At 42.9% G+C, this 26,411-nt stretch overlaps 1 protein-coding gene across 1 annotated transcript in view; it reads left to right on the plus strand.

The window, feature by feature from the left end:
* The window catches only part of LOC111979685 (kelch-like protein 24), a 52,278-nt gene that overhangs the window by 17,524 nt on the left and 8,343 nt on the right, over nt 1-26,411 (plus strand). Inside the window, exon 6 of the mRNA XM_024010317.2 lies at nt 7,074-7,262. Coding sequence (XP_023866085.1) covers nt 7,074-7,262 — 189 coding nt within the window. The remainder of the gene's footprint in view (nt 1-7,073; nt 7,263-26,411) is intronic.

The raw sequence follows: 26,411 nt of genomic DNA on the forward strand, positions 1-26,411 counted from the left end.
GGTGAATTGGAGTGAAACAAATGTACTGTAGTAGTATTTCCTATTTATTAGTATTTGTTTTATTCTGTACCCAGTGGCTTTCACAAGCAAWGATCTAATTGGATCAGACTGTAACTGGAATACTGACTTATTCTCACCCCCATCCTCCTATTATTGGGAACTAGAAATGCCAAACTGAATAGAAACCATACGAAACCTGTTGTTTTTACCATATTCTGATGCATGTGTGTTTTATAGTTGTATTTTATTGCTCTGGTGTGCCCGTTTAGCTGTGCTGTGTTGTTTTGTGTGTGTGTGTGTGTGTGTTTGTCCACATGTGTGTGCTTGTGGGAAAGCTGGTTACTTCATTGTGTTGTGGTAAGGCAGGCCTGTAGGGTGTAGACAAGACCAATGCAGGCTGMCCACAATCAGGCCCTGTAGTGCCAGAGAAAGCATGTTTTGAGCAATCGATGCAAATCACAGCATACCGCTCGTGTCATGCTGTTACTGACTGAGGTTGTTAAAAGGCTGTCTTCATTTTGCCATTTTGTCATTAGACTGTCAGCTTTAATAATACCAGGTAATAACAGCATGGATGCTATTAAGAATAATATTAAGGAAAACATTGTTACACAAGTGGTCAGCATTTGTTTTGGTTAATGATGGTCTTTAAAATGTACTAATAAATGCTATGAAGTGAGGATAGACTTGACGACTCAACAATTTATAGTTTTAGGGGAAGGTAAACATTAGGTAGCAAAGCTACAATTACGTCTGTTGAAATACAGTGCATTCGGAAAGTATTCAGACCCCTTGATTTTTTCCCACATTTTGTTATTCTAAAATGTATTAAATKGTTTTTTTCCCCTCATCAATCTACACACACAATACCCCATAATGAAAAAAACTGGTTTTTAGAAATGAAAAACTGAAATATGACATTTACGTAAGTATTCAGGTCAGATCCTTTACTCAGTACTTTGTTGAAGCACCTTTGGCAGCGATTACAGCCTCGAGTCTTCTTGGGTATGACGCTACAAGCTTGGCACACCTGTATTTGGGAGTTTCTCCAATTCTTCTCTGCAGATCCTCTCGAGCTCTGTCAGGTTGGATGGGGAGCGTCGCTGCATAGCTATTTTCAGATCTCTCCAAAGATGTTTGATCGGGTTCAAGTCCGGGCTCTGGCTTGGCCACTCAAGGACATTCAGAGACTTGTCCCGAAGCCACTCCTGCTTTGTCTTGGCTGTGTGCTTAGTGTCATTGTCCTGTTGGAAGGTGAACCTTTGCCCCAGTCTGAGGTCCTGAGTGCTCTGGAGCAGGTTTCAAACCACATGCTGTTGTCATTTGCATATTCCAGTGAAACAGACAACTAAAAGCATGTCAACAGAGACGTCACGGTATGTGCGTCCGCAAACACCCGTGTGTGTGTTAGTGCTGAGCYATCATCCGAAATGTCAGTTATTTTTACAGTACCACTCTGATTACCTACTCATTCAAGGGTMTTTCTTAATTTTTWATTATTTTCTGCATTGTAGAATAATAGTGAAGACATCAATACTATGAAGTAACACATATGGAATCATGTAGTAACCAAAAAAGTGTTAAACAAATCAAAACATATTTTAAATGTTCAAATAGACACCCTTTGCCTTGATGACAGCTTTGCACACTCTTGGCATTCTATCAACCAGCTTCATGAGGTAGTCACCTGGAAATTGGAGTGGGTCAAGCGTTTCTGGGATAATGTTGTTGATGTGAGCCATGACCAACCTTTCAAAGCACTTCATGGCTACAGACATGAGTGCTACAGGTCAGTAGTCATTTAGGCAGGTTACCTTAGTGTTCTTGGGTACAGGGACTATGGTGGTCTGCTTGAAACATGTTGGTATTACAGATCCAGTCAGGGACAGGTTTAAAATGTCAGTGAAGACACTTGCCAGTTGGTCAGCGCATGCTCGGTGTGCACGTCCTGGTAATCCATCTGGCCCTGTTTAAAGGTCTTACTCACATCGYCTACGGAGAGCGTGATCACACAGTCGTTCGGAACAGCTGATGCTCTCATGCATGTTTCAGTGTTACTTGCCTCGAAGCCAGCATAGAKGTAATTTAGGTGATACTGGGCAGCTCGCGGCTATGCTTCCCTTTGTAGTCTGTAATAGTTTGCAAGCCCTGCCACATCCAACGAGCGTCYGAACCGATGTAGTACGTTTCAATCATAGTCCTGTATTGAAGCTTTGCCTGTTTGATGGTTCGTCAGAGGGCACAGCGGGATTTCTTATAAGCTTKTGGGTTAGAGTCCCGCTCCTTGAAAGCGGCAGCTCTAGCCATTAGCTCAGTGCGGATGTTGTCTGTAATCCATGGCTTCTGGTTGGGGTACGTACGGTCACTGTGGGGACGACGTCATTGATGCACTTATTGATGAAGCCAGTGACTCATGTGGTGTACTCCTCAATGCCATCGGAAGAATCCCGGAACATATTCCAGTCTGTGCTAGCAAAACAGTCCTTTAGCTTAGCATCTGCTTCATCTGACCACTTTCTTATTGACCGAGTCACTGTGGCATGTCAAGAAGCGGTTTAAACAGCATGTTCATTACACAGGTGCACCTTGTGTTGGGACAATAAAAGGCCACTCTAAATGTGAAGATTTGTCACACCACTCAATGCCACAGATGACTCAAGTTTTAACGGGAGGATCTTGACCTGACTGCAGTTCGGCATAGTAACCAACTTCAGTGGGCAAATGCTGACCTTTGATGGCCACTGGCACGCTGGAGAAGTGTGCTCTTCATTGATGAATTCCGGTTTCAACTGTACTGGGCAGATGGCAGACAGTGTGTATGGCGTTGTGTGGGCGAGCGATTTGCTGATGTCAGCGTTATGAACAGAGTGCCCCATGGTGGCGGTGGGGTTATGGTATGGGCAGGCATAAGCTWCGGACAACAAACACAAMGCATTTTATCGGTGGCAATTTGAATGCACAGAGGAACAGTGATGAGATCCTGAMGCCCATTGTRGTGCCATTCATCGGCCGCCATTACCTCTGTACACTAATTCCTGGAAGCTGCAAATGTCCCAGTTCTTCCATGGTCTGCATACTCACCAGACATGTCACCTATTGAGCATGRTTGGGATGCTTTGGAATCGTCAACATTCCACAGACCACAGTCAACAACCTGATCAACTGTATGCGAAGGAGATGCGTGAGGCTAATGATTGTCATACCAGATACTGACTGGTTTTCTGATCCACATCCATACCTTTTTTTAAAGGTATCTTTGACCAACAGAGGCATATCAGTATTCCCAATTGACTGGTATCCTTATATGAACTGTAACTCAGTATAATCTTTGAAATTGTTGCATGTTGCGTTTTATATTTTTTGTTCTGTGTACATACTATATATCTTCTGTCAGTCATATCTGTTGCATTTGTTTAAGGAGATCGTGTGAGATGGAGGGGAAACAGYGGTGTTGGTCTGTCCTTTTGTTAGCAGCACGTGGCTCTGCTATGACTCCTGTGGGTAGCAAGGTGCATGGTTTGAACACGCACACATACGAACACATAAAAAATACCTACAGTAGCAATATTTCTCTCTRTCTCTCTCGCTCTCTCTCTCCCTATATATATATATTWWWAAAAAATCCAGTTTGGAAAGTAGGCAGAATTTATAAACTGCCTCAGTTGCTATGCAAATAGCCAGGTGTTCGGTCTGCTTCCCTCTCATTTCTCTTTCCCGCTCTCTGCCTCCTCCCCTATCTCTTTGTCCTTTATTCGTCTCTTGCTTACCTTCTCTGTTTCTCTAGAAGTGTCGAGTTCAATTCAATTTTAATTTATTGGCATGGGAAACATTTGTTAACACTGACAAAGCAAGTGAACTAGATAATAAACGGAAGTGAAATAAACAATACAAATGAACAGTAAACATTACACTCACAGAAGTTCCAAAAGAATAAAGACATTTCAAATGTCATATTATGTCTATATACAGTGTTGTAACGATGTGCAAATAGTTACATTTCAAAAGGGAAAATAAAAATGGATTGTATTTACAATGGTGTTTGTTCTTCACTGGTTGCCTTTTTCTTGTGGCAACAGGTCTCAAATCTTGCTGCTGTGATGTCACACTGTGGTATTTCACCCAGTAGATATGGGAGTTTATCAAAATTGGGTTTGTGTTCGAATTCTTTGTGGATCTGTCTAATCTGAGGGAAATATGTGTCTCTAATATGGTCATATTAGAGCTCAGTTTCCACCTCATTTTGTGGGCAGTGTTCACATAGTTCACATGTCTTCTCTTGATAGCCAGGTCTGCCTACGGCGGCCTTTCTCAATAGCAAGTCTCTGTCGCTCTTTCCTTTCTTCCTATTTCTCTCTTAATCTCTACCTCCACCCCCTCTCTCGTCCTCCCTCGCGATCTCCCTCCCTCCTCTACCTCTCTACCTGTTCACCTGCCTATGTAGAAGAGAGGCAGGAACAGCCAAGAGGCAACAGGTTGCATAAGAGACGTGTTGATGTGTTTGTATATCAGTTGAACCAGTCAGACTGTCTGCTCTCTGTCTCTCTGGCATTCATACACATCCTTCAGTTTTTCCTCTACCTTAGTGAATTGATATGCTTTGAACCCATTAACATCAACCACCAGGGGACTGTCAAGTTATAATCAAATACTGTATGGAAAATGTTATTTACCATTGACAATTTTTTCTATTCAGCAGTTCAAAAAGAACAGTTTTGAAATGTGTATTTTTTGCTATTGGATGAAATGGCAGTTAAAATGACTAAATGGTGAGCCTCTGATGTATTGTTGACTAAACCGTGTTCTCGTGGTATTTCACGGAAAACTCTGATTTTACATGAATGACTCGGGCGAAAGATATGTGAAACCCAATGAATTCACAATCAAAGGTTCTGAACATGAAACAGGACTCACACTGCTGTGACAAAGATGAGTTTAAATCAGCCGTCCACTCCAGACCGGAATTTGGAAATTGGATGTGTGTGTATGTGCATGTGCGTGTGTGCGCGGTGTGAGATGTAGTGTGATTGAGTTGAAGAGCTAGTTTATCTGATGTGGTTACTGTCTGCTATGTGACACACACACAAATAGGAGGGTTATGATGCCAGTTGTAATGAAGTAATATATTGTTGGTTTCTCAAATGACTGCCTCGCCTGGTTCACCAACTACTCTCAGACGGAGTTCAGTGTGTCAAATCGGAGGGCCTGTTGTCCGGACCTCTGGCAGTTACTATGGGGGTGCCACAAGGTTCTAGCATCACTACTCTGGACGGTTCTGACTTAGAATATGTGGACAACTACAAGTACCTAGGTGTCTGGTTAGACTGTAAACTCTCCTTCCAGACTCTGGAATTAAGCATCTCCAATCCAAAATTAAATCTAGAATCAGCTTTCTGTTTTGCAACAAAGCATCCTTCACTCATGCTGCCAAACATACCCTCGTAAAACTGACTATCCTACCGGTCCTTGACTTCGGCAATGTCATATACAAAATAGCCTCCAACACTCTACTCAGCAAATTGGATGCAGTCTATCACTGTGCCATCCGATTTGTCACCAAAARCCCATATACTACCCACCACTACGACCTGTATGCTCTCGTTGGCTGGCTCTCGCTTAATATTCGTCGCCAAACCCACTGGCTCCAGGTCATCTATAAGTATTTGCTAGGTAAAGCCCCGCCTTATCTCAGCTCACTGGTCACCATAGCAGCACCCACCCGTAGCACGCGCTCCAGCAGGAATATTTCACTGGTCACCCCCAAAGCCATTTCCTCCTCTGGACGCCTTTCCTTCCAGTTCTCTGCTGCCAATGACTGGAACGAAATGCAAAAATCACTGAAGCTGGAGACTCATATCCTTCACTAACTTTAAGCATCAGTTGTCAGAGCAGCTTACAGATCATTGCACCTGTACATAGCCGATCTGTAAATAGCCCACCCAACTACCTCATCCCCATACTGTTATTTTTTTTTTCTTCCCCTTTGCACCCCAGTATCTCTAATTTCAAATTCATCTTCTGCACATCTATCACTCCAGTGTATAATTGCTAAATTGTAATTATTTTGCCACTATGGCCTATTTATTGCCTTACCTCCCTTATCTTACTTAATTTGCACACATTGTATATATTGTGTTATTGGACTGTACGTTTGTTTAATCCATGTGTAACTCTATGTTGTTGTTGACGTCGCACTGCTTTGCTTTATCTTGGCCAGGTCGCAGTTGTAACTTGTTGAGAACTTGTTCTCAACTGGCCTACCTGGTTAAATAAAGGTGAAATATATATATATTTTTAAAGCACGAATCAGGTCATCTTATACCGTTTACCGGATTGACCGGTTCTACCTCATGAGGCAGGAACTGGTATACACACATGGAACAGTGGCTTCTTGTAAACAAACCTGTCTCTATGCCACAGACAATGGCACTGTGCATGCATGCATGCATGGGTGCGTTCGTTCGTAAGTGTCATACAGTACCAGTAACCAAAAAAGTGTTAAACAAATGAAAATATATGATATATTTGAGGTTCTTCAAAGTAACCACCCTTTGCCTTGTTGCACACTCTTGTCATTCTCTCAACCAGCTTCATGAGGTAGTCACCTGGAATGCATTTCAATTAAGGTCAATCAACCTATAACAAGGCACACCTGTTAATTGAAATGCATTCCAGGTGACTACCTCATGAAGCTGGTTGAGAGAATGCCAAGAGTGTGCAAAGCTGTAATCAAGGCAAAGGGTAGCTATTTGAAGAATCTCAAATCTCAAATATATTTTGATTTGTTTAACACTTTTTTGGTTACTGCATGATTCCATATGTGTTTATTCATAGTTCTGATGTCTTCACTATTATTCTACAATGTAGAAAATAGTCAAATAAAGAAAAACCCTTGAATGAGTAGGTTTGTCCAAACTTTTGACTGGTACTGTATATGCAGTGTTTAGGCAGGATTTTGTGTGCGCACAGGTTGAGCACTCTTGGCAGGGGAATTCTTAGCAGAGGTGTGTAGCCCAATGCAAACGCTAATCAAMATTGTTCTAACCACTGTGATTATATGTGTGTTCTCTGTACAGGTCTATGCAGTGGGAGGGTATGACGGTCAGAGTCGTCTGAGCAGTGTGGAGTGCTATGACTCCTTCTCTAACCGCTGGACAGAGGTGGCTCCCATGAAGGAGGCGGTCAGTTCTCCGGCCGTGTCCAGCTGTGCTGGGAAGCTCTTTGTCATCGGGGGAGGGCCCGATGACAACACTTGCTCTGATAAGGTGGGTAGACCCATAGGGTACACCATACACATGGATAACTGGCGAAGATGCACCTTTGCCTTTGGTAGATACACCACACATGTTAGATAAACATGGATAATAGAAAAGGTTTGATACACATCTACACCATACCTTTTAGATCCCAGTAAATGAATGAATGTTGTTAACTTACCTTTTACTGTCCTTATTTGTCATTCAAGAGGAAATTCTTTCCACAGTTCATAACAGTTACACTTATACAGTACATCAACAACCCTCTGTCTCCACCACCACCATCACAACCCCTCCCCTTATGCATTCATAACAGTAAACAGGGAATCTGATTTTGGAATCAAGTACTTGTGAGATTTGCGCCTACCCTACACCTCGATCCAACAACACTGTCTAATAACCCAGACTGACATTACAACACAAGGGTTGAATAAGGTGGAGGTTTATTCAGATCAAGTGCAGRGAGTGATACCAGAGTCAGATGAGTCAAACCATGTTTTCCATGTTAAAATAGGCAATATTTTTTATGAGCTTTAATGAGACACCTTTTATAGTTCATCCGTTGTCATTGGAGGTGTTGTGACATCAGACAGAGAGCAATATCACCACACCTCCCTATAGTTGGAGGGAGGACGGAGGACTAGGGAAGGTATATCACCACATCTTCCTATAGCTAGATGGAGGTCTAGGGAAGGACCAAGACTACAGTGGTGGTCAGAATGGATCAAATCCAATCCAATTTTATTGGTCACATACACATGGTTAGCAGAAATGCMTGTTATTCTAGTTCCGACAGTGCAGTAATATCTAACAAGTAATCTAAAAATTCCCCAACAACTAACTAATACCCACAAATTTAAAGGGGTGAATGAGAATATGTACATATAAGTTAATGGATGAGCGATGGCCAAGCGGTATAGGCAAGGTGCAATAGATGGTATAAAATACAGTATATACAGTTGAAGTCGGAAGTTTACATACACTTAGGTTGGAGTCATTAAAACTTGTTTTTCAACCACTCAATACATTTCTTGTTAACAAACTATAGTTTTGGCAAGTCGGTTAGGACATCTACTTTGTGCATGACACAAGGAATTTTTCCAACAATTGTTAACAGACAGATTATTTCACTTATAATTCACTGTATCACAATTCCAGTGGGTCAGAAGTTTACATAAACTAAGTTGACTGTGCCTTTAAACAAGCTTCTGATAGGCTAATGACATCATTTGAGTCAATTGGAGGTGTACCTGTGGATGTATTTCAAGGCCTACCTTCAAACACAGTGCATCTTTGCTTGACATCATGGGAAAATCAAAAGAAATCAGCCAAGACCTCAGAAAAAATTGTAGACCACAAGTCTGGTTCATCCTTGGGAGCAATTTCCAAACGCCTGATGGTACCACGTTCATCTGTACAAACAATAGTACGCAAGTATAAACACCATGGGGCCACGCATTCTGTCTCCTAGAGATGACCGTATTTGGTGCGAAATGTGCAAATCAATCCCAGAACAACAGCAAAGGACCTTGTGAAGATGCTGGAGGAAACGGGTACAAAAATATCTATATCCACAGTAAAACGAGTCCTATATCGACATAACCTGAAAGGCCACTCAGCAAGGAAGAAGCCACTGCTCCAAAACTGCCATAAAAAAAGCCAGACTACGGTTTGCCACTGCATATAGGGAGAAATGTCCTCTGGTCCTCTGGTCTCCTGAAACAAAAATAGAACTCTTTGGCCATAATGACCATCGTTATGTTTGGAGGAAAAAGGGGTAGACTAAGCCAGCCGAAGAACACCATCCCAACCGTGAATTACGGGGTGGCAGCATCATGTTGTGAGGGTGCTTTGCTGCAGGAGGGACTGGTACACTTCACAAACTTCGCAAATTATGTGGATATATTGAAGCAACATCTCAAGACATCAGTCAGGAAGTTGAAACTTGGTTGAAAATGGGTCTTCCAAATGGACAATGACCCCAAGCATACTTCCAAAGTTGTGGCAAAATGGCTTAAGGACAACAAAGTCAAGCTATTGGAATGGCCATCACAAAGCCCGGACCTCAATCCTATAGAAAATTTGTGAGCAGAACTGAAAAAGCGTGTGCGAGCAAGGAGGCTTACAAACCTGACTCGGTTACACCACCTCTGTCAAGAGCAATCCAAAATTCACCCAACGTATTGTGGGAAGCTTGTGGAAGGCTACCCGAAATGTTTGACCCAAGTTAAACAATTTATAGGTAATGCTACCAAATACTAATTGAGTGTATGTCAACTTCTGACCCACTGTGAATGTGATGAAAAAAATAAAAGCTGAAATAAATCATTTTCTTTACTATTATTCTGACATTTCACATTCTTAATATAAAGTGGTGATCCTAACTGACCTAAGACAGGGAATTTTTTACTAGGATTAAATGTCAGGAATTGTGAAAAACMGAGTTTAAATGTATTTGGCTAAGGTAAGCTTCCGACTTCAACTGTACATGTGATATGAGTAATGTAAGATATGTAAACATTATTAAAGTGGAATTATTTACATTGGCATTGTTTAAAGTGACTAGTGATCCATTTATTAAAGTGTCCAATGATTGGGTCTTAATGTAGYSAGCAGCCTCTCTGAGTTAGTGATTCCTGTTTAACAGTTTGGTGGCCTTGAAATAGAAGCTGTTTTTCAATCTCTCGGTCCCAGCTTTACTGGGACCTGTACTGACCTCACCTTCTGGATGATAGCGGTGTGAACAGGCAGTGGCTCGGGTGGTTGTTGCCCTTGATGATCTTTTTGGCCTTCCTGTGACATTGGGTGCTGTAGATGTCATGGAGGGCAGGTAGRTTGCCCCCGGTGATGCGTTGTGCAGACCGCACCACCTTCTGGAGAGCCTTGCAGTTGAGGGCGGTGAAGTTGCCGTACCAGGCTGTGAGTCAGCCTGACAGGATGCTCTCGATTGTGCATCTGTAAAGGTTTGTCAGGGTTTTGGGTGACAAATCAAATTTCTTCAGCCTCCTGTTGCGCCTTCTTCACCACACTYTCTGTGTGGGTGGACCATTTCAATTTGTCTGTGATGTGTACGCCCAGGAACTTAAAACTTTTCACCTTCTCCACTGCCGTCCCTTCCATGTGGATAGTGGGGTGCTTCCTCTGCTGTTTCCTGAAGTCCACGATCATCTCCTTTGTTTTGTTMACGTTGAGGCAGCARYGAATACAGTGAAGTTAGATTAAACAATATTAGTGATATTGTGTCTTGAATATTCCCCATTTTAGCCTATACTGTTAGAAATGTGTGGGCGTTATTTAAAGGTGAAGCTTTAAGTTTGAGGACACACAGACTGAATGTATTGGTGGTAGGCATTTGCCAGAGGATAAAGACATGAGTGAAATTAGAGCCATAGAAGTTAGTCGATACAGAATAGTATGGTTTCAGAGACTGTTAGATTAGACAGTTGTCTTGAACATAAGCTTTTACTGTATATCAAATTTACAGAGAGCAGACAGGGCTTTCCACAGACATGCAGGATGCTGTGTATATCTACTGTAAGGAACACCCCCTATGCAGACTGCAGACAGCCTTTGTTGGTTAGGTGGCTGGAGTCCGGATGTTAACCGAACTCAAAATCTCGGACAATCATATCTCCTGGAATTAGAGTGGCAGTAGGGTTTCTCTATTCTCTTCTTTGAACCACTGGTGGTGTCTGATACATGCACACAGACACAGACAACAAAGGCTGCAGTGTCTCTGTCTCTGAGTCTGTCTGAGTCTCAGGTAGCACAGGGATCACACTTGGGCTGGGTTCTAATGGTTGAATAGCTTTATATCRCATTATCCTGTGTATTCCCAGCAAACATGTCCACATTGGCACGATGTTGGCCCGAGGCAGGCTAAAATGTTGGCCCATGTAGGCTGCCAATATTGGGCCAATGCGCCTTTGTTCATCGACTCCACGCTGGCCCCCAAGGCATTGAGTGTGGCCCAGTATGGCAGCCCATATTAGGTGAAGACAGCCCTCACTTTGCATGAACAAAGCTTTTCCCAGCAAACATACCCACATTGGCCCAATGCGGACTAAAATATTGGCCCCGTGTAGGCTGCCCACATTGGSCCGATGCTCTTTRTCTATTTAATATGAATGTATTTATTTCTATAATTTATTCATTACAATTTAGTTCAATGCATAAATTGCATAGTTTTCAAGCCTTAAAGTTATATWAGGAACATGATACATTGTTTCAGAAATACAACCAAGTTGTTACTATCCTACATATATTTTTACAAGAGTGTAGTTGGGTAATATTTATCATATATAGTGCATTCGGAAAGTATTCAGACTCCTTGACTTAAAAACATCCCCACAGCATAATGCTGCCACCCCCATGCTTCACCATAGGGATGGTGCCAGGTTTCCTCCAGARGTGATGCTTGGCATTCAGGCCGGAGTTCAATCTTGGTTTTATCAGACCAGAGAATTTTGTTTCCTTTTAGAGTCCTTTTAGTGCCTTTTGGCAAACTCCAAGCGGGCTGTCATGTGCCTTTTACTGAGGAGTGGCTTCCATCTGGCCACTCTACCATGAATGCATTTGGTCACCTCCCAGACCAAGGCCTTTCCCCCCCTGATTGCTCAGGTTGGCCGGGCGGCCAGCTCTAGAAAGAGTCTTGGTGGTTCCAAACTTCTTCCATTTAAGAATGATGGAGACCACTGTGTTCTTGAGGACCTTCAATGCTGCAGAATTTTTTGGTACCCTTCCCCAGATCTGTGCCTCGACACTATCCTCRATGGACAATTCCTTCAACCTCATGGCTTGGTTTTTGCTCTGACATGCACTGTCAACTGTGGAACCTTATATAGACAGGTGTGTGCCTCTCCAAATCTTGTCTAATCAATTGAATTTACCACAGGTGGACTCAAATCAAGTTGTAGAAACATTTTGAAATTGAGCTCATGGGCATCCTGTTTTCATTGATCATCCTTATCAATGGAAACAGGATGCACCTGAGCTCCATTTTGAGTCTCATAGGAAAGGGTCTGAATACTTACAGTACCAGTCAAGTGTTTGGACCCACCTACTCATTCAAGGGTTTTTCTTTATTTCTACTATTTTCTACATTGTTGAATAATATTGAAGACATCACAACTATGAAATAACACATATGGAATCATGTAGTAACCATTCCAGGTAGTCACCTGGAACGCATTTCAATTAACAGGTGTGTCTTGTTAAAATTGTTAGAAGTTAATTTGTGGAATTTCTTTCCTTAATGCGTTTGAGCCAGTCAGTTGTGTTGTGACAAGGTAGAGGTGGTATACAGAAGATTGCCCTATTTGGTAAAAGACCAAGTTCATATGATGGCAAGAACAGCTCACATAAGCAAAGGGAAACGACAATCCATCATTACTGTAAAACATGGTCAGTCATTCTAGAAAAGTTTAAGAACTTTGAAAGTTTCCTCAAGTGCAGTCGCAAAAACCATCAAGCGCTATGATGAAACTGCCTCTCATGAGGACTGCCACAGGAAAGGAAGACCCAGAGTTATCTCTGCTGCAGAGGATAAGTTCATTTAGAGTTRTTGTACAAGCCTCAGAAATTGCAGCCCAAATAAATGCTTCACAGAGTTCAAGTAACAGACACATCTCAACATCAACTGTTCAGAGGAACCTGCGTGAATCAGGCCTTCATGATCGAATTGCTGCAAAGAAACCAATACTAAAGGACACTAACAATAAGAAGAGACTTGCTTGGGCCAAGAAACACAAGCAATGGACATTAGACCGGTGGAAATCTGTCCTTTGATCTGATGAGTCCAAATTTGCGATTTTTGGTTGAATTATTGGTGAGACGCAAAGTAGGTAAAGGGATGATCTCCACATGTGTGGTTCCCACCGTGAAGCATGGAGGAGGAGGTGTGATGGTGCTTTTCTGGTGACCCTGTCGGTGTGTCCAAAACTTTTGACTGGTACTGTATGTAAGTAAGGTATTTCTGTTTTTGTTCTTTAATACATTTGCAAAAATTTCTAAAAACCTGTTTTCACTTTGTCATTATGGGATATTGTGTGTAGATTGCTGAGGATTATTWTTTTTTWAATCCATTTTAGAATAAAACTGTAACGTAACAAAATGTGGATAAAGTAAAATGGTGTGAATACTTCCCAAAGGCACTGTACACTGTATACATCACATGTGACCCGTAATAAGACTATCCAGTTAATGTGATGAAAGTCACATGTATGTGTGATGACCTGAGGGGGTGGGCTGGGTACAATAGAGAATTTCTGAGAGGACAAAAGATATCCTTGAATACAGTGTCACAGAGATCATGCATCCATATACAGTAGATGGCATCAATGTTCTCTTTGTAGGACAAGTTTTAGATAGATACCAAACATGGCTGCAGTAGTATTACATATTCCAATAGTCAGTCCGCTGGATACTGTAACAGAAAGACATTTTGGCCCCTCTGCAGGGCCAGGGCTGACTAGCCCCTAAAAGTATTTTGTTGGGCCATTTGAGATGGGGCCAGAGGTGACAGAGAGCACATAGTTCAGGGCTGAGCCTTCAAAAAAAAAACTGTTGAATTTCTCATATGTCAAATGCACTTATTTAAGGATTTTTTAAAGACTTCATCATTGGTAGTGTACAATATATATATTTTTTTAAATGTGACATCACACAACACAACACTTAAACTGGAATGACACTCTAAGTAACGGTTGCACAAAACGACCTGTATGCAAACCCAAATATTCTAATGAGCCCCCACTTCTAGCTGGGCTTGGTGTGAGCTAGCCTGTATAGGGCTTGCTGTGGGCCAGTCTCTGTTGGGCTTGGTGTGGGCTTGTCCCTGTTGGGCTTGGTATGGGCTGGCCTGTTTTGCTATGGCGGGCGCTAGCCTGTGTTGGGCAGGGGTGGCCTAGCCTGTGTTAGGAAACGTGTAGGCTAGCCCATGTTGGGCTGATGTGGCATTGTTGTGGCCTAACCCATCTTGGGCTGGTGTGGGCTTGATGTMGGCTAGCCTGTGCCCACCTTTCCCACTGAATACCCACGTGGGGCCAATGGGGTCATGTTTTCTGAGGCCCTTCCTATTCCCCTATGTGTTATTTTCTAGTTTTCTTTGTCACCTTGCCTATTTTCCAGTCACCTCTTCACCTCTCTGTCTCTATGGAGGACCGTGCAGGAGGGTAGGAGCCAAGTATTTCAGCACCTGCTCAGTTTGTGACAATGAGAGATGAAGGCCAGATAACAACCCATTAGAGKGCTGGCCACCCCCACAGAGATGCCAGCAAAACAGCCCACACCTCAGATCCTGATCAAAGTCTCGACACCACAGCAGAACAGTCCAACCKCAGACCCTGACTATAGCCTCGACATCACAGCAGGACAGACAAAGAAAGAACCCCAAGCCCAGGGGATCCCACCCCCTCTGAGCACTCCCCCTGTCAGCCACCCRGATAGCCCTCCTGACAATGCCCCCACACCCACTGAAGACATACACAGGGCACAGATTGTACTCCTTTTGTACTCAAARGGGAAATATATAAAAGAAAATTAACTTTTTCCCYAACACACTGTCACTAAACTCTGGTGTCCAAACACCCAGCACGCCCTGGACCTTCTGTCTGGGGACAACCTAGGGTCACTCAGCCACATAATAATACACACAGGCACAAATGACCTGAGAGCATAAGCAAGAAAGGGTGGCCATAGCACTCAAGGGAGTGATTGAAAAAGCTTATTCTACTTGCTCCCATGGACAAGTGGTTATCGCCACCCTGCTACCACGAAAATACTTTCACCCTGATACAATACAGCAGGTAAACAAATCAAATCAAATCAAATTTTATTAGTCACATACACATGGTTAGCAGATGTTAATGCGAGTGTAGCGAAATGCTTGTGCTTCTAGTTCCGACAATGCAGTAATAACCAACAAGTAATCTAACCTAACAATTCCACAACTACTACCTTATACACACACACAAGTGTAAAGGGATAAAGAATATCTTAATTGCGCAACCACCATTGTCCCTGAGGGGTAGGATATGGAGTGTGGATGAGAGTGTTTAACTAGGGAACTTCTGTACGTATGTTTGTTTCGGATGTTCATACAACACTTCAACGCGTTGTATACCCTCCTAATGTGATCATATACAATACTGTGATGTACTGGTTGAACTAGGGTCGCACTCGACACATTCACCTTGGACCTTAATCGATGTGATGGCCACATTGTTCCGGTCCCATGTTCAACTTCTCCGAGAGTACTGGCAAACACACATACTACTTGCAACTTGTCCACATAAAACCCACCGCCCAAGCTGCGTTGAAGTCTACGCCCGTGTTTACAGGAGGTCTACATCATAAAGGTGACTCCACTATAATAAGTTGACAGAGGAGTTTCCCTCCACAACGCCATTCTCGAATCCCCTGTCACCCTTCTGACCTCAGTCTGCCCTCCTCCAGGCCTCATCCCCAAAACCTCTTAGCACTATTTAACATAACAGTGGAGGTTAGTCGCATGAACATTGTTTAGGCCGGATTCAATTCTGCTCCATAAGATTCGAATCCCAAGGGATCAATCTACAGAGTGGACGTAGCCACCAATAGCGGAGCATACTTTGCAGGTATAGGGGAAATTATTATACTTTGACATAGAAGCGTCTTAGTCCGTGTCAACCCCTAACTGAGAGGCACCAATGCAATTCTGGAAGGAAAGATGTGACCGTTTTTATTGTGGAGGATGAGTGATTGAATGAGAAGTCAGTGTTCTACATCGAGTCTTGATATACATAGCGTGTAGTGAGAGACTATCTATCTCTCAGCTAAACAGACATGGCATCAATGCTCGTTAGCTCACCATGTACATTTGGCGCAGTGGAGGAGGTGTCTATTCTGGCAATGCACTCATTGTCGGCTTGTCGTATGTGCTCTACTGCCTTCATTGCATACAGTACAAGTATCCAGTACCAGTTCCGAGATAAGTATGTTGTCATAACACAGCACCCTCACTCATAGTATAACCCAAGTTTTCTATATAAAAGTTGTTATAACTATTATTATTGTACATATAATATCATATATATTTTTGCATAGCCTATTTTCGTTTAGAAAAGTAAAATCAGCACTGACCAGATCATCAAATAGCTCATGTAATATGATTGACACACGTTAGAATCATGCAAGCTCAATGTCAACTCAAATACTCAAGGGTTTAAATCAAAACGTCAGCTCCATTCATCGAGATGTATTATTTGACCATCTACTTGGATAGATGAGTTCATTTTCTAAAAGGTCTCAAAGTCCAACTACCAACATCTCACGGCCACTCTTGATGACGTAGCTATTTACACGACTCTATGAGGCAATTCTCTCAGTCAAGCACTACCCAGGTTTCATGAGGTACATGAGATGCTCCGCGTGAAAGTAGGAATCATTCCAACGAAAATGCCGCCAAACAAGGCTGGCTATATTGTTATAAAAGAGCATACAAGGAGTATGTCTAGTTTGGACGAATACTATAATCTCAATTAATCCTTTTCCTAATGTTGTGTTGAAGCAACAATTGAGTTTTGTTAGCTTTTGCCGTCAGGGCATATATATGCGCAAGAGTTGGGTTTATTAAATTCCTCAGATATGCATAGCGCATAAGTTCTTCTGAGTATGATTAATAGACCAAGTCCATATCTCTACAATGGTCGAAAATAGATCTCAGAGCAAGAAAAGAAAGAACATCCCAAACTACTGAAATGAGGCAAATAGAGCTCGATAGTCAAAATCAATTGTGACTCGCGTAATTTACTTTAAGACAATGAAGGTCAGTCGAGTTATCTGGCGAGAAAATGTCAGGAACTGTTTGAACAGGTGTTCTACTGGATCTAGATGGTGGCCACGCTTATGTGGTCAACAAACTATTATCTTAAACTGGGCGGCATATCTCGGATATGATGGCCCTAAGCCAGAAGCGTCCGGTAGGGGTTTTTTTTTTGTGGTAAAAGGCAAAAGGTTCCCCCACACCATTATATCCCAATACTGCCCTGGCAGCCTGAAGTGCACAGAAATTGTTCCTAATACATGACACTGTTAGGAGTTATAATACTGCAGATCCGTTTCCTCAGTATTCACCAAGCCCACATAGGTCCTATGCACAATGACGTCAGTCATTAGGTTCAGCGGTCAGACCCCAGCTCTCCGCTAGCCGACTATCAGCTGTAGGGCAGTGTCTTACTAGCTCTTCTTACCGATGAGACTCAGAGGGTCGGTCACCCAATGAAGATGCAGGCACGGTTGCCAGGCCTATCTCTTGGTCCGCAAGGTTGCTGCCGCAAGTGAAACCACTGACTTAATCCAACTGTGCTGATACGGGGAAAATCACTCATAATGATATGTCATGACTCTGCCTTGGGCGGAAGAGAAACAGCACACAGCTGGAGGTGAAACAACATTATGATGCTCACAGGAGTGGAAAGTGGGCTGTGGAATCCATAGATACTATCTGAAGATTTTGGTTCCAACCAACTATTGGGAGTTATTTAGTGATTACGGAGCGAAGATCGCACCTTTACAGATGGTCCATTTTGGGTAGTAAACATATCAATCGATCACACTCTGCATTTCCATGGTGTGAGTTGCACCTAAAACATGTGGAGAGACTCATAATAAAAGGGCGGTAGATGAGACGGATCACCGTATCTACCAGACTCTGAGTGTGGGGGATGCTTTGCTGAGCTGATCTATGATTACGAACGCCTGTGCGTAGTTAATATTTACAGTTTAATTTAGAATTGAACGTTGTTAAACTTCCATTTACCTTGACACTGTCCTTCACACTTAACTCAACATCGCAAGTAGGAAGTCTGCTTCCTCCACAGTACCATCATAACAGTTACACCTATACAGTCACATCAACAGCCCTCTGTCTCCACCCACCATGCCCATTACCCTGCCTGCCCCTTATGCATTCTAAAGTCACGAGCGAGTAGAATCTGATTCTTGGAATCAAGGTACTTGTGAGATTTGCGCCTACCCCATAATCCCACCATCCTGGTTTCGAGTCCAACAACACGCTTGTAGATATACACCCACTATCATCTCTATGATCTTTGTACACTAACAGACAGAAATACAATCAGAAGGTTGAATCAGGTGCAAGAGGAATTTAACATCGAACCAATCAAGTGCTCACAGTGGACTTGAGAGTCCGTAAGGGCTATTTGAAGCAGTCAGCAGAGCTAGAATGAGTACAGATCAGATGTGGACCAGTTTTATAATGAGCACCTAGCGCAAACTCATCTTAATCGAGTGCTAAATGAGACATCAGATAAACCTTTCTAGGTCACGTTCCATCCGTTGTCTATTGGAGATGTTGTTGACAATCAGACATGACCCACAGATTATCACCCACAACACCCTCCCTGATCCAGTGGACGGGAGGTCACGGAGGGACTAGAGGACGCAAAGGTATTCTGAGATGGTTTGTCGGATGAAGAACTTGGACCCCCAGAGTAAAAGGAAAAGCAGACCACAACATACCGTATGAGGCTAGACTGGTGTGTCTACGAGGAAGCACTTATGGACTCTGAGAGGACTACAGTGACCGTTCGGTCTAGATATTGCAATGCAAAAACATTGCGCAATTGTGTAAATTGGTCACATACAAAAGCAACTAGTGTTTCAGCGTCGCTAGAAAATGGCACTCGTGTTTACTGGTTTGAGAGAAATGCCCTTCTAAATGCACGTTGACAGGTTGCATGACATACATCTAGCACGTAATCTGTCAATGAACGAGCAAAAAAGAGTGGTGGTCCTCATTCAAACAATACTTAACTATTGACACAACAATCCAAAATGTAAATATTCATTTCTACTATAAATTTTATTAAGGGGTTATTTGATAAGAGATTATCATAATAATAATGGCATGAGCGACACTGGCCTCAAGCGTAAATAGGCACAGGCGTTTGCAATATTTGATGTGTTTATTTTGGTAATAATACACATATATACATTGAAGTCGGAAGTTTACAATACACTATAGTGGGAGTCATTAAAACTGTTTTTCACACTCAATACATTTCTTGTTAACAAACTATAGTTTGGCAAGTCGGTTAGGACATCTACTTTGTGCATGACACAAGGAATTTTCCAACAATTGTTAACAGACAGATTATTTACTTATAATTCACTGTATCACAATTCCAGTGGGTCAGAAGTTTACATAAACTAGTTGACTGTGCCTTTAAACAAGCTTCTGATAGGCTAATGACATCATTTGAGTCAATTGGAGGTGTACCTGTGGATGTATTTCAAGGCCTACCTTCAAACACAGTGATCTTTGCTTGACATCATGGGAAATCAAAGAAATCAGCCAAACCTCAGAAAAAATTGTAGCCACAAGTCTGTTCATCCTTGGGAGCAATTTCCAAACGCCTGATGGTACCACGTTCATCTGTACAAACATAGTAGCGCAAGTATAAACACATGGGGCCACGCATTCTGTCTCCTAGAGATGACCGTATTTGGTGCGAAATGTGCAAACATCCCAGAACAACAGCAAAGAGCCTTGTGAAGATGCTGGAGGAAACGGGTAAAAATATCTATATCCACAGTAAACGAGTCTATATCGAATAACTGAAAGGCCACTCAGCAAGGAAGAGCCACTGCTCCAAAACTGCCATAAAAAGCCAGACTACGGTTTGCCACTGCAATTAGGGAGAAATGTCCTCTGGTCCTCTGGTCTCCTGAAACAAAATAGAACTCTTTGGCCATAATGACCATCTGTATGTTTGGAGGAAAAAGGGTAGCCTAAGCCAGCCGAGAACACCATCCCAACCGTGAATTACGGGGTGGCGCATCATGTTGTGAGGGTGCTTTGCTGCAGGAGGACTGGTACACTTCACAAAATAGATGGCATGAAGGTAGGAAAATGGCAAATTAGGATATATTGGATATATTGAAGCAACATCTCAAGACATCAGTAGAGAAGTTGAAATTGGTTGAAAATGGGTCTTCCAAATGGACATGACCCCAAGCATACTTCCAAAGTTGTGGCAAATGGCTTAAGGACAACAAGTCAAGCTATTGGAATGGCCATCACAAAGCCCGGACTCAATCCTATAGAAAATTTGTGAGCAGAACTGAAAAAGCGTGTGCGAGCAAGGAGGCTTACACCTGACTTCGGTACACACCTCTGTCAAGAGCAATCCAAAATTCACCAACGTATTGTGGAAGCTTGTGGAAGGCTACCGAAATGTTTGACCCAGTTAAACAATTATAGGTAATGCTACAATCTAATGGAGTGTATGTCAACTCTGACCCACTGTGAATGTGATGAAAAATAAAAGCTGAAATAACATTTTCTTTACTATTATTCTGACATTTCACATTCTTAATATAAAGTGGTGATCCTAACTGACCTAAGACAGGGATTTTTACTAGGATAAATGTCAGGAATTGTGAAAAACGGAGTTTAAATGTATTTGGCTAAGGTAAGCTTCCGACTTCAACTGTACATGTGATATGAGTAATGTAAGATATGTAAAATTATTAAAGTGGAATTATTTACATTGGCATTGTTTAAAGTGACTAGTGATCCATTTATAAAAGTGTCCAATGATTGGGTCTTAATGTAGAGAGCAGCCTCTCTGAGTTAGTGATCCTGTTTACAGTTTGGTGCCTTGAATAGAAGCTGTTTTTCAATCTCTCGTCCAGCTTACTGGGCCTGTACTGACCTCACCTTCTGATGATAGCGGTGTGAACAGCGTGCTCGGTGGTTGTTGCCCTTGATGATCTTTTTGGCCTTCCTGTGACATTGGGTGCTGTAAGATTCATGGAGGGCAGGTAGCTTGCCCCGGTGATGCGTTGTGCAGACGCACCTTCTGGGAGCCTTGCAGTTGAGGGCGGTGAAGTTCCGTCCAGGCTGTGAGTCAGCCTGACAGGATGCTCTCGATTGTGCATCTGTAAAGGTTTGTCAGGTTTTGGGTGACAAATCAAATTTCTCAGCCTCCTGTTGCGCCTTCTCACCACACTATCTGTGTGGGTGACCATTTCAATTTGTTGTGATTGTACGCCAGGAACTTAAAACTTTTCACCTTCTCCACTGCCGTCCTTCCATGTGGATAGTGGGTGCTTCCTCTTGCTTTCCTGAAGTCCACGATCATCTCCTTTGTTTTGTTGACGTTGAGCAGCATGGAATACAGTGAAGTTAGATTAACAATATTAGTGATATTGTGTTTGAATATCCCATTTTAGCCTATACTGTTAGAAATGTGTGGGCGTTATTTAAAGGTGAAGCTTTAAGTTTAAGGACACACAAGACTGAATTGTATTGGTGGCAGGCATTTGCCAGAGGATAAAGACATGAGTGAATTAGAGCCATAGAAGTTAGTCGATACAGAAATAGTGTTCAGAGACTGTTAGATGACAGTAGTCTTGAACATAAGGTTTTTGTATACAATTACAGGAGCAGACAGGGCTTTCCACAGACATGCAGGATGCTGTGTATAATATCTACGAATAAGGAACACCTCCTATGCATACGCTAGACAGCCTTTTTGGTTAGGTGCGTGAGTCCAGGTGTTAACCGAACTCAAAATCTCGGACAATCCATATTCCTGGAATTAGAGTGGCAGTAGGGTTTCTCTATTCTTCTTTGAACCACTGGTGTGTCTGATACATGCACACAGACACAAGACAACAAAGGCTGCAGTGTCTCTGTCTCTGAGTCTGTCTGAGTCTCAGGTAGCACAGGATCACACTGGGCTGGTTCTAATGTTGAATAGCTTAATACTTCATACCTCTGTGTATTCCAGCAACATGTCCACATTGGCACGAATGTGCCCGAGGCAGGCTAAATGTTGGCCATGTAGGCTGCCAATATTGGGCCAATGCGCCTTTGTTCATCGACTCCACGCTGGCCCCCAAGGCATTGAGTGTGGCCCAGTATGCAGCCCATATTAGGTGAAGACAGCCTCACTTTGCATAACAAAGCTTTCCCAGCAACATACCCACATTGGCCAATGCGGACTAAAATATTGGCCCGTGTAGGCTGCCCACATGGCCCGATGCTTCTTTTCTATTAATATGAATGTATTTATTCTATAATTTATTCATTACAATTTAAGTTCAATGCATAATTGCATAGTTTCAAGCCTTAAAGTTATATTAGGAACATAATACATTTTCGAAATACAACCAAGTTGTTACTATCCAATATATTTTTACAAGAGTGTAGTTGGTAATATTTATCATATAAGTGCTTCGAAAGTATTCAGACTCCTTGACTTAAAACATCCCACAGCATAATGCTGTGCACCCCATGCTTTACCATAGGTGGTGGCCAGTTTTCAGACTGATGCTTGGCATTCAGGCCGGAGTTCAATCTTGTTTTATCAGACCAGGAATTTTGTTTCCTTTTAGAGTCTTTTAGTGCCTTGGCACCCAAGCGGTATGTGCCTACTGAGAGGCTTCCATCTGGCCATCTACCATGAATGCATTTGGTCACCTCCCAGACCAAGCCTTCCCCCCGATTGCTCAGGTTGGCGGGCGGCAGCTCTAGAAAGAGTCTTGGTGGTTCCAAACTTCTTCCATTTAAGAATGATGGAGACCACTGTGTTCTTGAGGCTTCAATGCTGCAGAATTTTTTGGTACCTTCCCCAGATCTGTGCCTCGACACTATCCTCTATGGACAATTCCTTCAACCTCATGGCTTGGTTTTTTGCTCTGACATGCACTGTCAACTGTGGAACTTATATAGAACAGGTGTGTGCCTCTCCAAATCTTGTTAATCAATTGATTTTACCACAGGTGGACTCAATACAAGTTGTAGAACATTTTGAAATTGAGCTCATGGCATCCTGTTTTCATTGATCATCCTTATCAATGAAAACAGGATGCACCTGAGCTCATTTTGAGTCTCATAGGAAAGGGTCTGAATACTTACAGTACCAGTCATGTTTTTGGACCCACCTACTCATCAAGGGTTTTCTTTATTTCTACTATTTTCTACATTGTTGAATAATATTGAAGACATCACAACTATGAATAACACTATGGAATCATGTAGTAACCATTCCAGGTAGTCACTGGACGCATTTCAATTAACAGGTGTGTTTGTTAAAATTGTTAGAAGTTAATTTGTGGATTTCTTTCCTTAATGCGTTTGAGCCAGTCAGTTGTGTTGTGACAAGGTAAGAGGTGGTATACAGAAGATTGCCCTATTTGGTAAAAGACCAAGTATATGATGGAAGAACGCTCCACTAAGCAAGGGAAACGCAATCCATCATACTGTAACATGGTCAGTCATTCTAGAAAAGTTTAAGAACTTTGAAAGTTTCCTCAAGTGCAGTCGCAAAAACTCAAGCGCTAGATGAAACTGCCTCTCATGAGACTGCCACAGAAAGGAAGACCCAGAGTTATCTTGCTGCAGAGGATAAGTTCATTTAGAGTTTTTGTACAAGCCTCAGAAATTGCAGCCCAAATAAAGCTTCACAGAGTTCAGTAACAGACACATCTCAACATCAACTGTTCAGAGGAACCTGCGTGAATCAGGCCTTCATGATCGAATTGCTGCAAGAAACCAATCTAAAGGACACTAACAATAAGAAGAGACTTGCTTGGGCCAAGAAACACAAGCAAGGACATTAGACCGGTGGAAATCTTCCTTTGATCTGATGAGTCCAAATTTGCGATTTTTGGTTGAAATTATTGGTGAGCCGCAAAGTAGTAAAGGGATGATCTCCACATGTGTGGTTCCACCGTGAAGCATGGAGGAGGAGTGTGATGGTGCTTTTCTGGTGACCTGTCGGTGTGTCCAAACTTTTGACTGGTACTGTATGTAAGTAAGGATTTCTGTTTTTGTTCTTTAATACTTTGCAAAAATTTCTAAAACCTGTTTTTCACTTTGTCATTATGGGATATTGTGTGTAGATTGCTGAGGATTATTTTTTTAAATCCATTTTAGAATAAAACTGTACGTAACAAATGTGGATAAAGTAAAATGGTGTGAATACTTCCAAGGCACTGTACACTGTATACATCACATTGACCCGTAATAAGACTATCCAGTTAATGTGATGAAAGTCACATGTATGTGTGATGACCTGAGGGGGGTGGGCTGGGTACAATAGAGAATTTCTGAGAGGACAAGATATCCTTGAATACAGTGTCACAGAGATCATGCATCCATATACAGTAGATGGCATCAATGTTTCTCTTGTAGGACAAGTTTTAGATAGATACCAAACATGCTGCAGTAGTATTACATATTCCAAAGTCAGTCCGCTGGATACTGTACAGAAAGACATTTTGGCCCTCTGCAGGGCAGGGCTGACTAGCCCTAAAGTATTTTGTTGGCCATTTGAGATGGGGCAGAGGTGACAGAGAGCACATAGTTCAGGGCTGAGCCTTCAAAAAAAAACTGTTGAATTTCTCATATGTCAAATGCACTTATTTAAGGATTTTTTAAAGACTTCATCATTGTAGTGTACATATAATATATTTTTAAATGTGCCATCACACAACACAACACTTAACTGGAATGACACTCTAAGTAACGGTTGCACAAAACGACCTGTATGCAAACCAAATCTAATGAGCCCCCATTCTAGCTGGGCTTGGTGTGAGCTAGCTGTAAAGGGCTTGCTGTGGGCCAGTCTCTGTTGGGCTTGGTGTGGGTTGTCCCTGTTGGGCTTGGTATGGGCTGGCCTGTTTTGCTATGGCGGGCGCTAGCCTGTGTTGGGCAGGGGTGGCCTAGCCTGTGTTAGGAACGTGTAGCTAGCCCATGTTGGGCTGATGTGGCATTGTTGTGGCCTAACCATCTTGGGCTGGTGTGGGCGAGATGTGGCTACCTGTGCCCATTTCCCACTGAATACCACGTGGGGCCAATGGGGTCATGTTTTCTGAGGCCTTCCTATTCCCCTATGTGTTATTTTCTAGTTTTCTTTGTCACCTTGCTATTTCCCAGTCACCTCTTCACTCTCTGTCTCTATGGAGGACCGTGCAGGAGGTAGGAGCCAAGTATTTCAGCACCTCCAGTTTGTGACAATGAGAGTGAAGGCCAGATAACACCATTAGAGCGCTGGCCACCCCACAGAGATGCCAGCAAAACAGCCCACACCTCAGATCCTGATCAAAGTCTCGACACCACAGCAGAACAGCCAACCAGACCTGAACTATACCTCGACATCACAGCAGGACAGACAAGAAAGAACCCAAGCCAGGGGATCCACCCCTCTGAGCACTCCCTGTCAGCCACCCGATAGCCTCCTGACAATGCCCCCACACCCACTGAAGACTACACAGGGCACAGATTGTACTCTTTTGTACTCAAATGGGAAATATATAAAGAAAATTAACTTTCCCAAAACACTGTCAAACTAACTCTGTGTCCAAACACCAGCACGCCTGAACCTTCTGTCTGGGGACAACCTAGGGTCACTCAGCACATAATAATACACAGGCACAAATGACCTGAGAGCATAAGCAAGAAAGGGTGGCCATACGCACTCAAGGGAGTGATTGAAAAAGCTTATTCTACTTGCTCCATGGACAGTGGTTATCGCCACCCTTACCACGAAAATACTTCACCCTGATACAATCAGCGGTACACAAGTATTTCCTGTGACTGTGCCCAAAACAATGTTACCTGGCCCGCCACTCATCTGACTTGATCAGCCTTATGACCAGGTCCACCTATAGGCAGCAGTGCACCTTCGCCAGACCCAAAGGACATCGCCCATCAACCGCAGCCCCAGCACTCACACAGAGCAACAAATCAACAGACCACGCCCAGACTAGCGAGACATTCCCAGACCTGCGGACCACAGCACCACCAGCCACACCCCACCAACCAATCAATACCCCCCCCAACCATGCAACCCCATATAGTCCCCCTAGATCAGACCTATGCCTTCCTGCCCCCCTGCCCCACTCCCGAAGAGGGCCTCAACATGAAAGTACACATACACCAGGCTGTGAGTAGGCATACAGGCCCCATGCGTACACTAGCCAAGCCAATGCATGTCCAGCTGCTCAGCAGGCTCTGCTCACACTTACTGGTCTGAGGTCAAGCCATACGACTAACAACATTGGACACTTTATGGAACACAAAGCCTTCCCATCTCATCCTGGCCTGAGTCATCTTCCTTTGCCTAAAGAGCAGGAACTTGGACT

This window comes from Salvelinus sp. IW2-2015, linkage group LG19 (assembly GCF_002910315.2).
Source record: "Salvelinus sp. IW2-2015 linkage group LG19, ASM291031v2, whole genome shotgun sequence".
Classification (NCBI taxonomy): Eukaryota; Metazoa; Chordata; class Actinopteri; order Salmoniformes; family Salmonidae; genus Salvelinus; species Salvelinus sp. IW2-2015.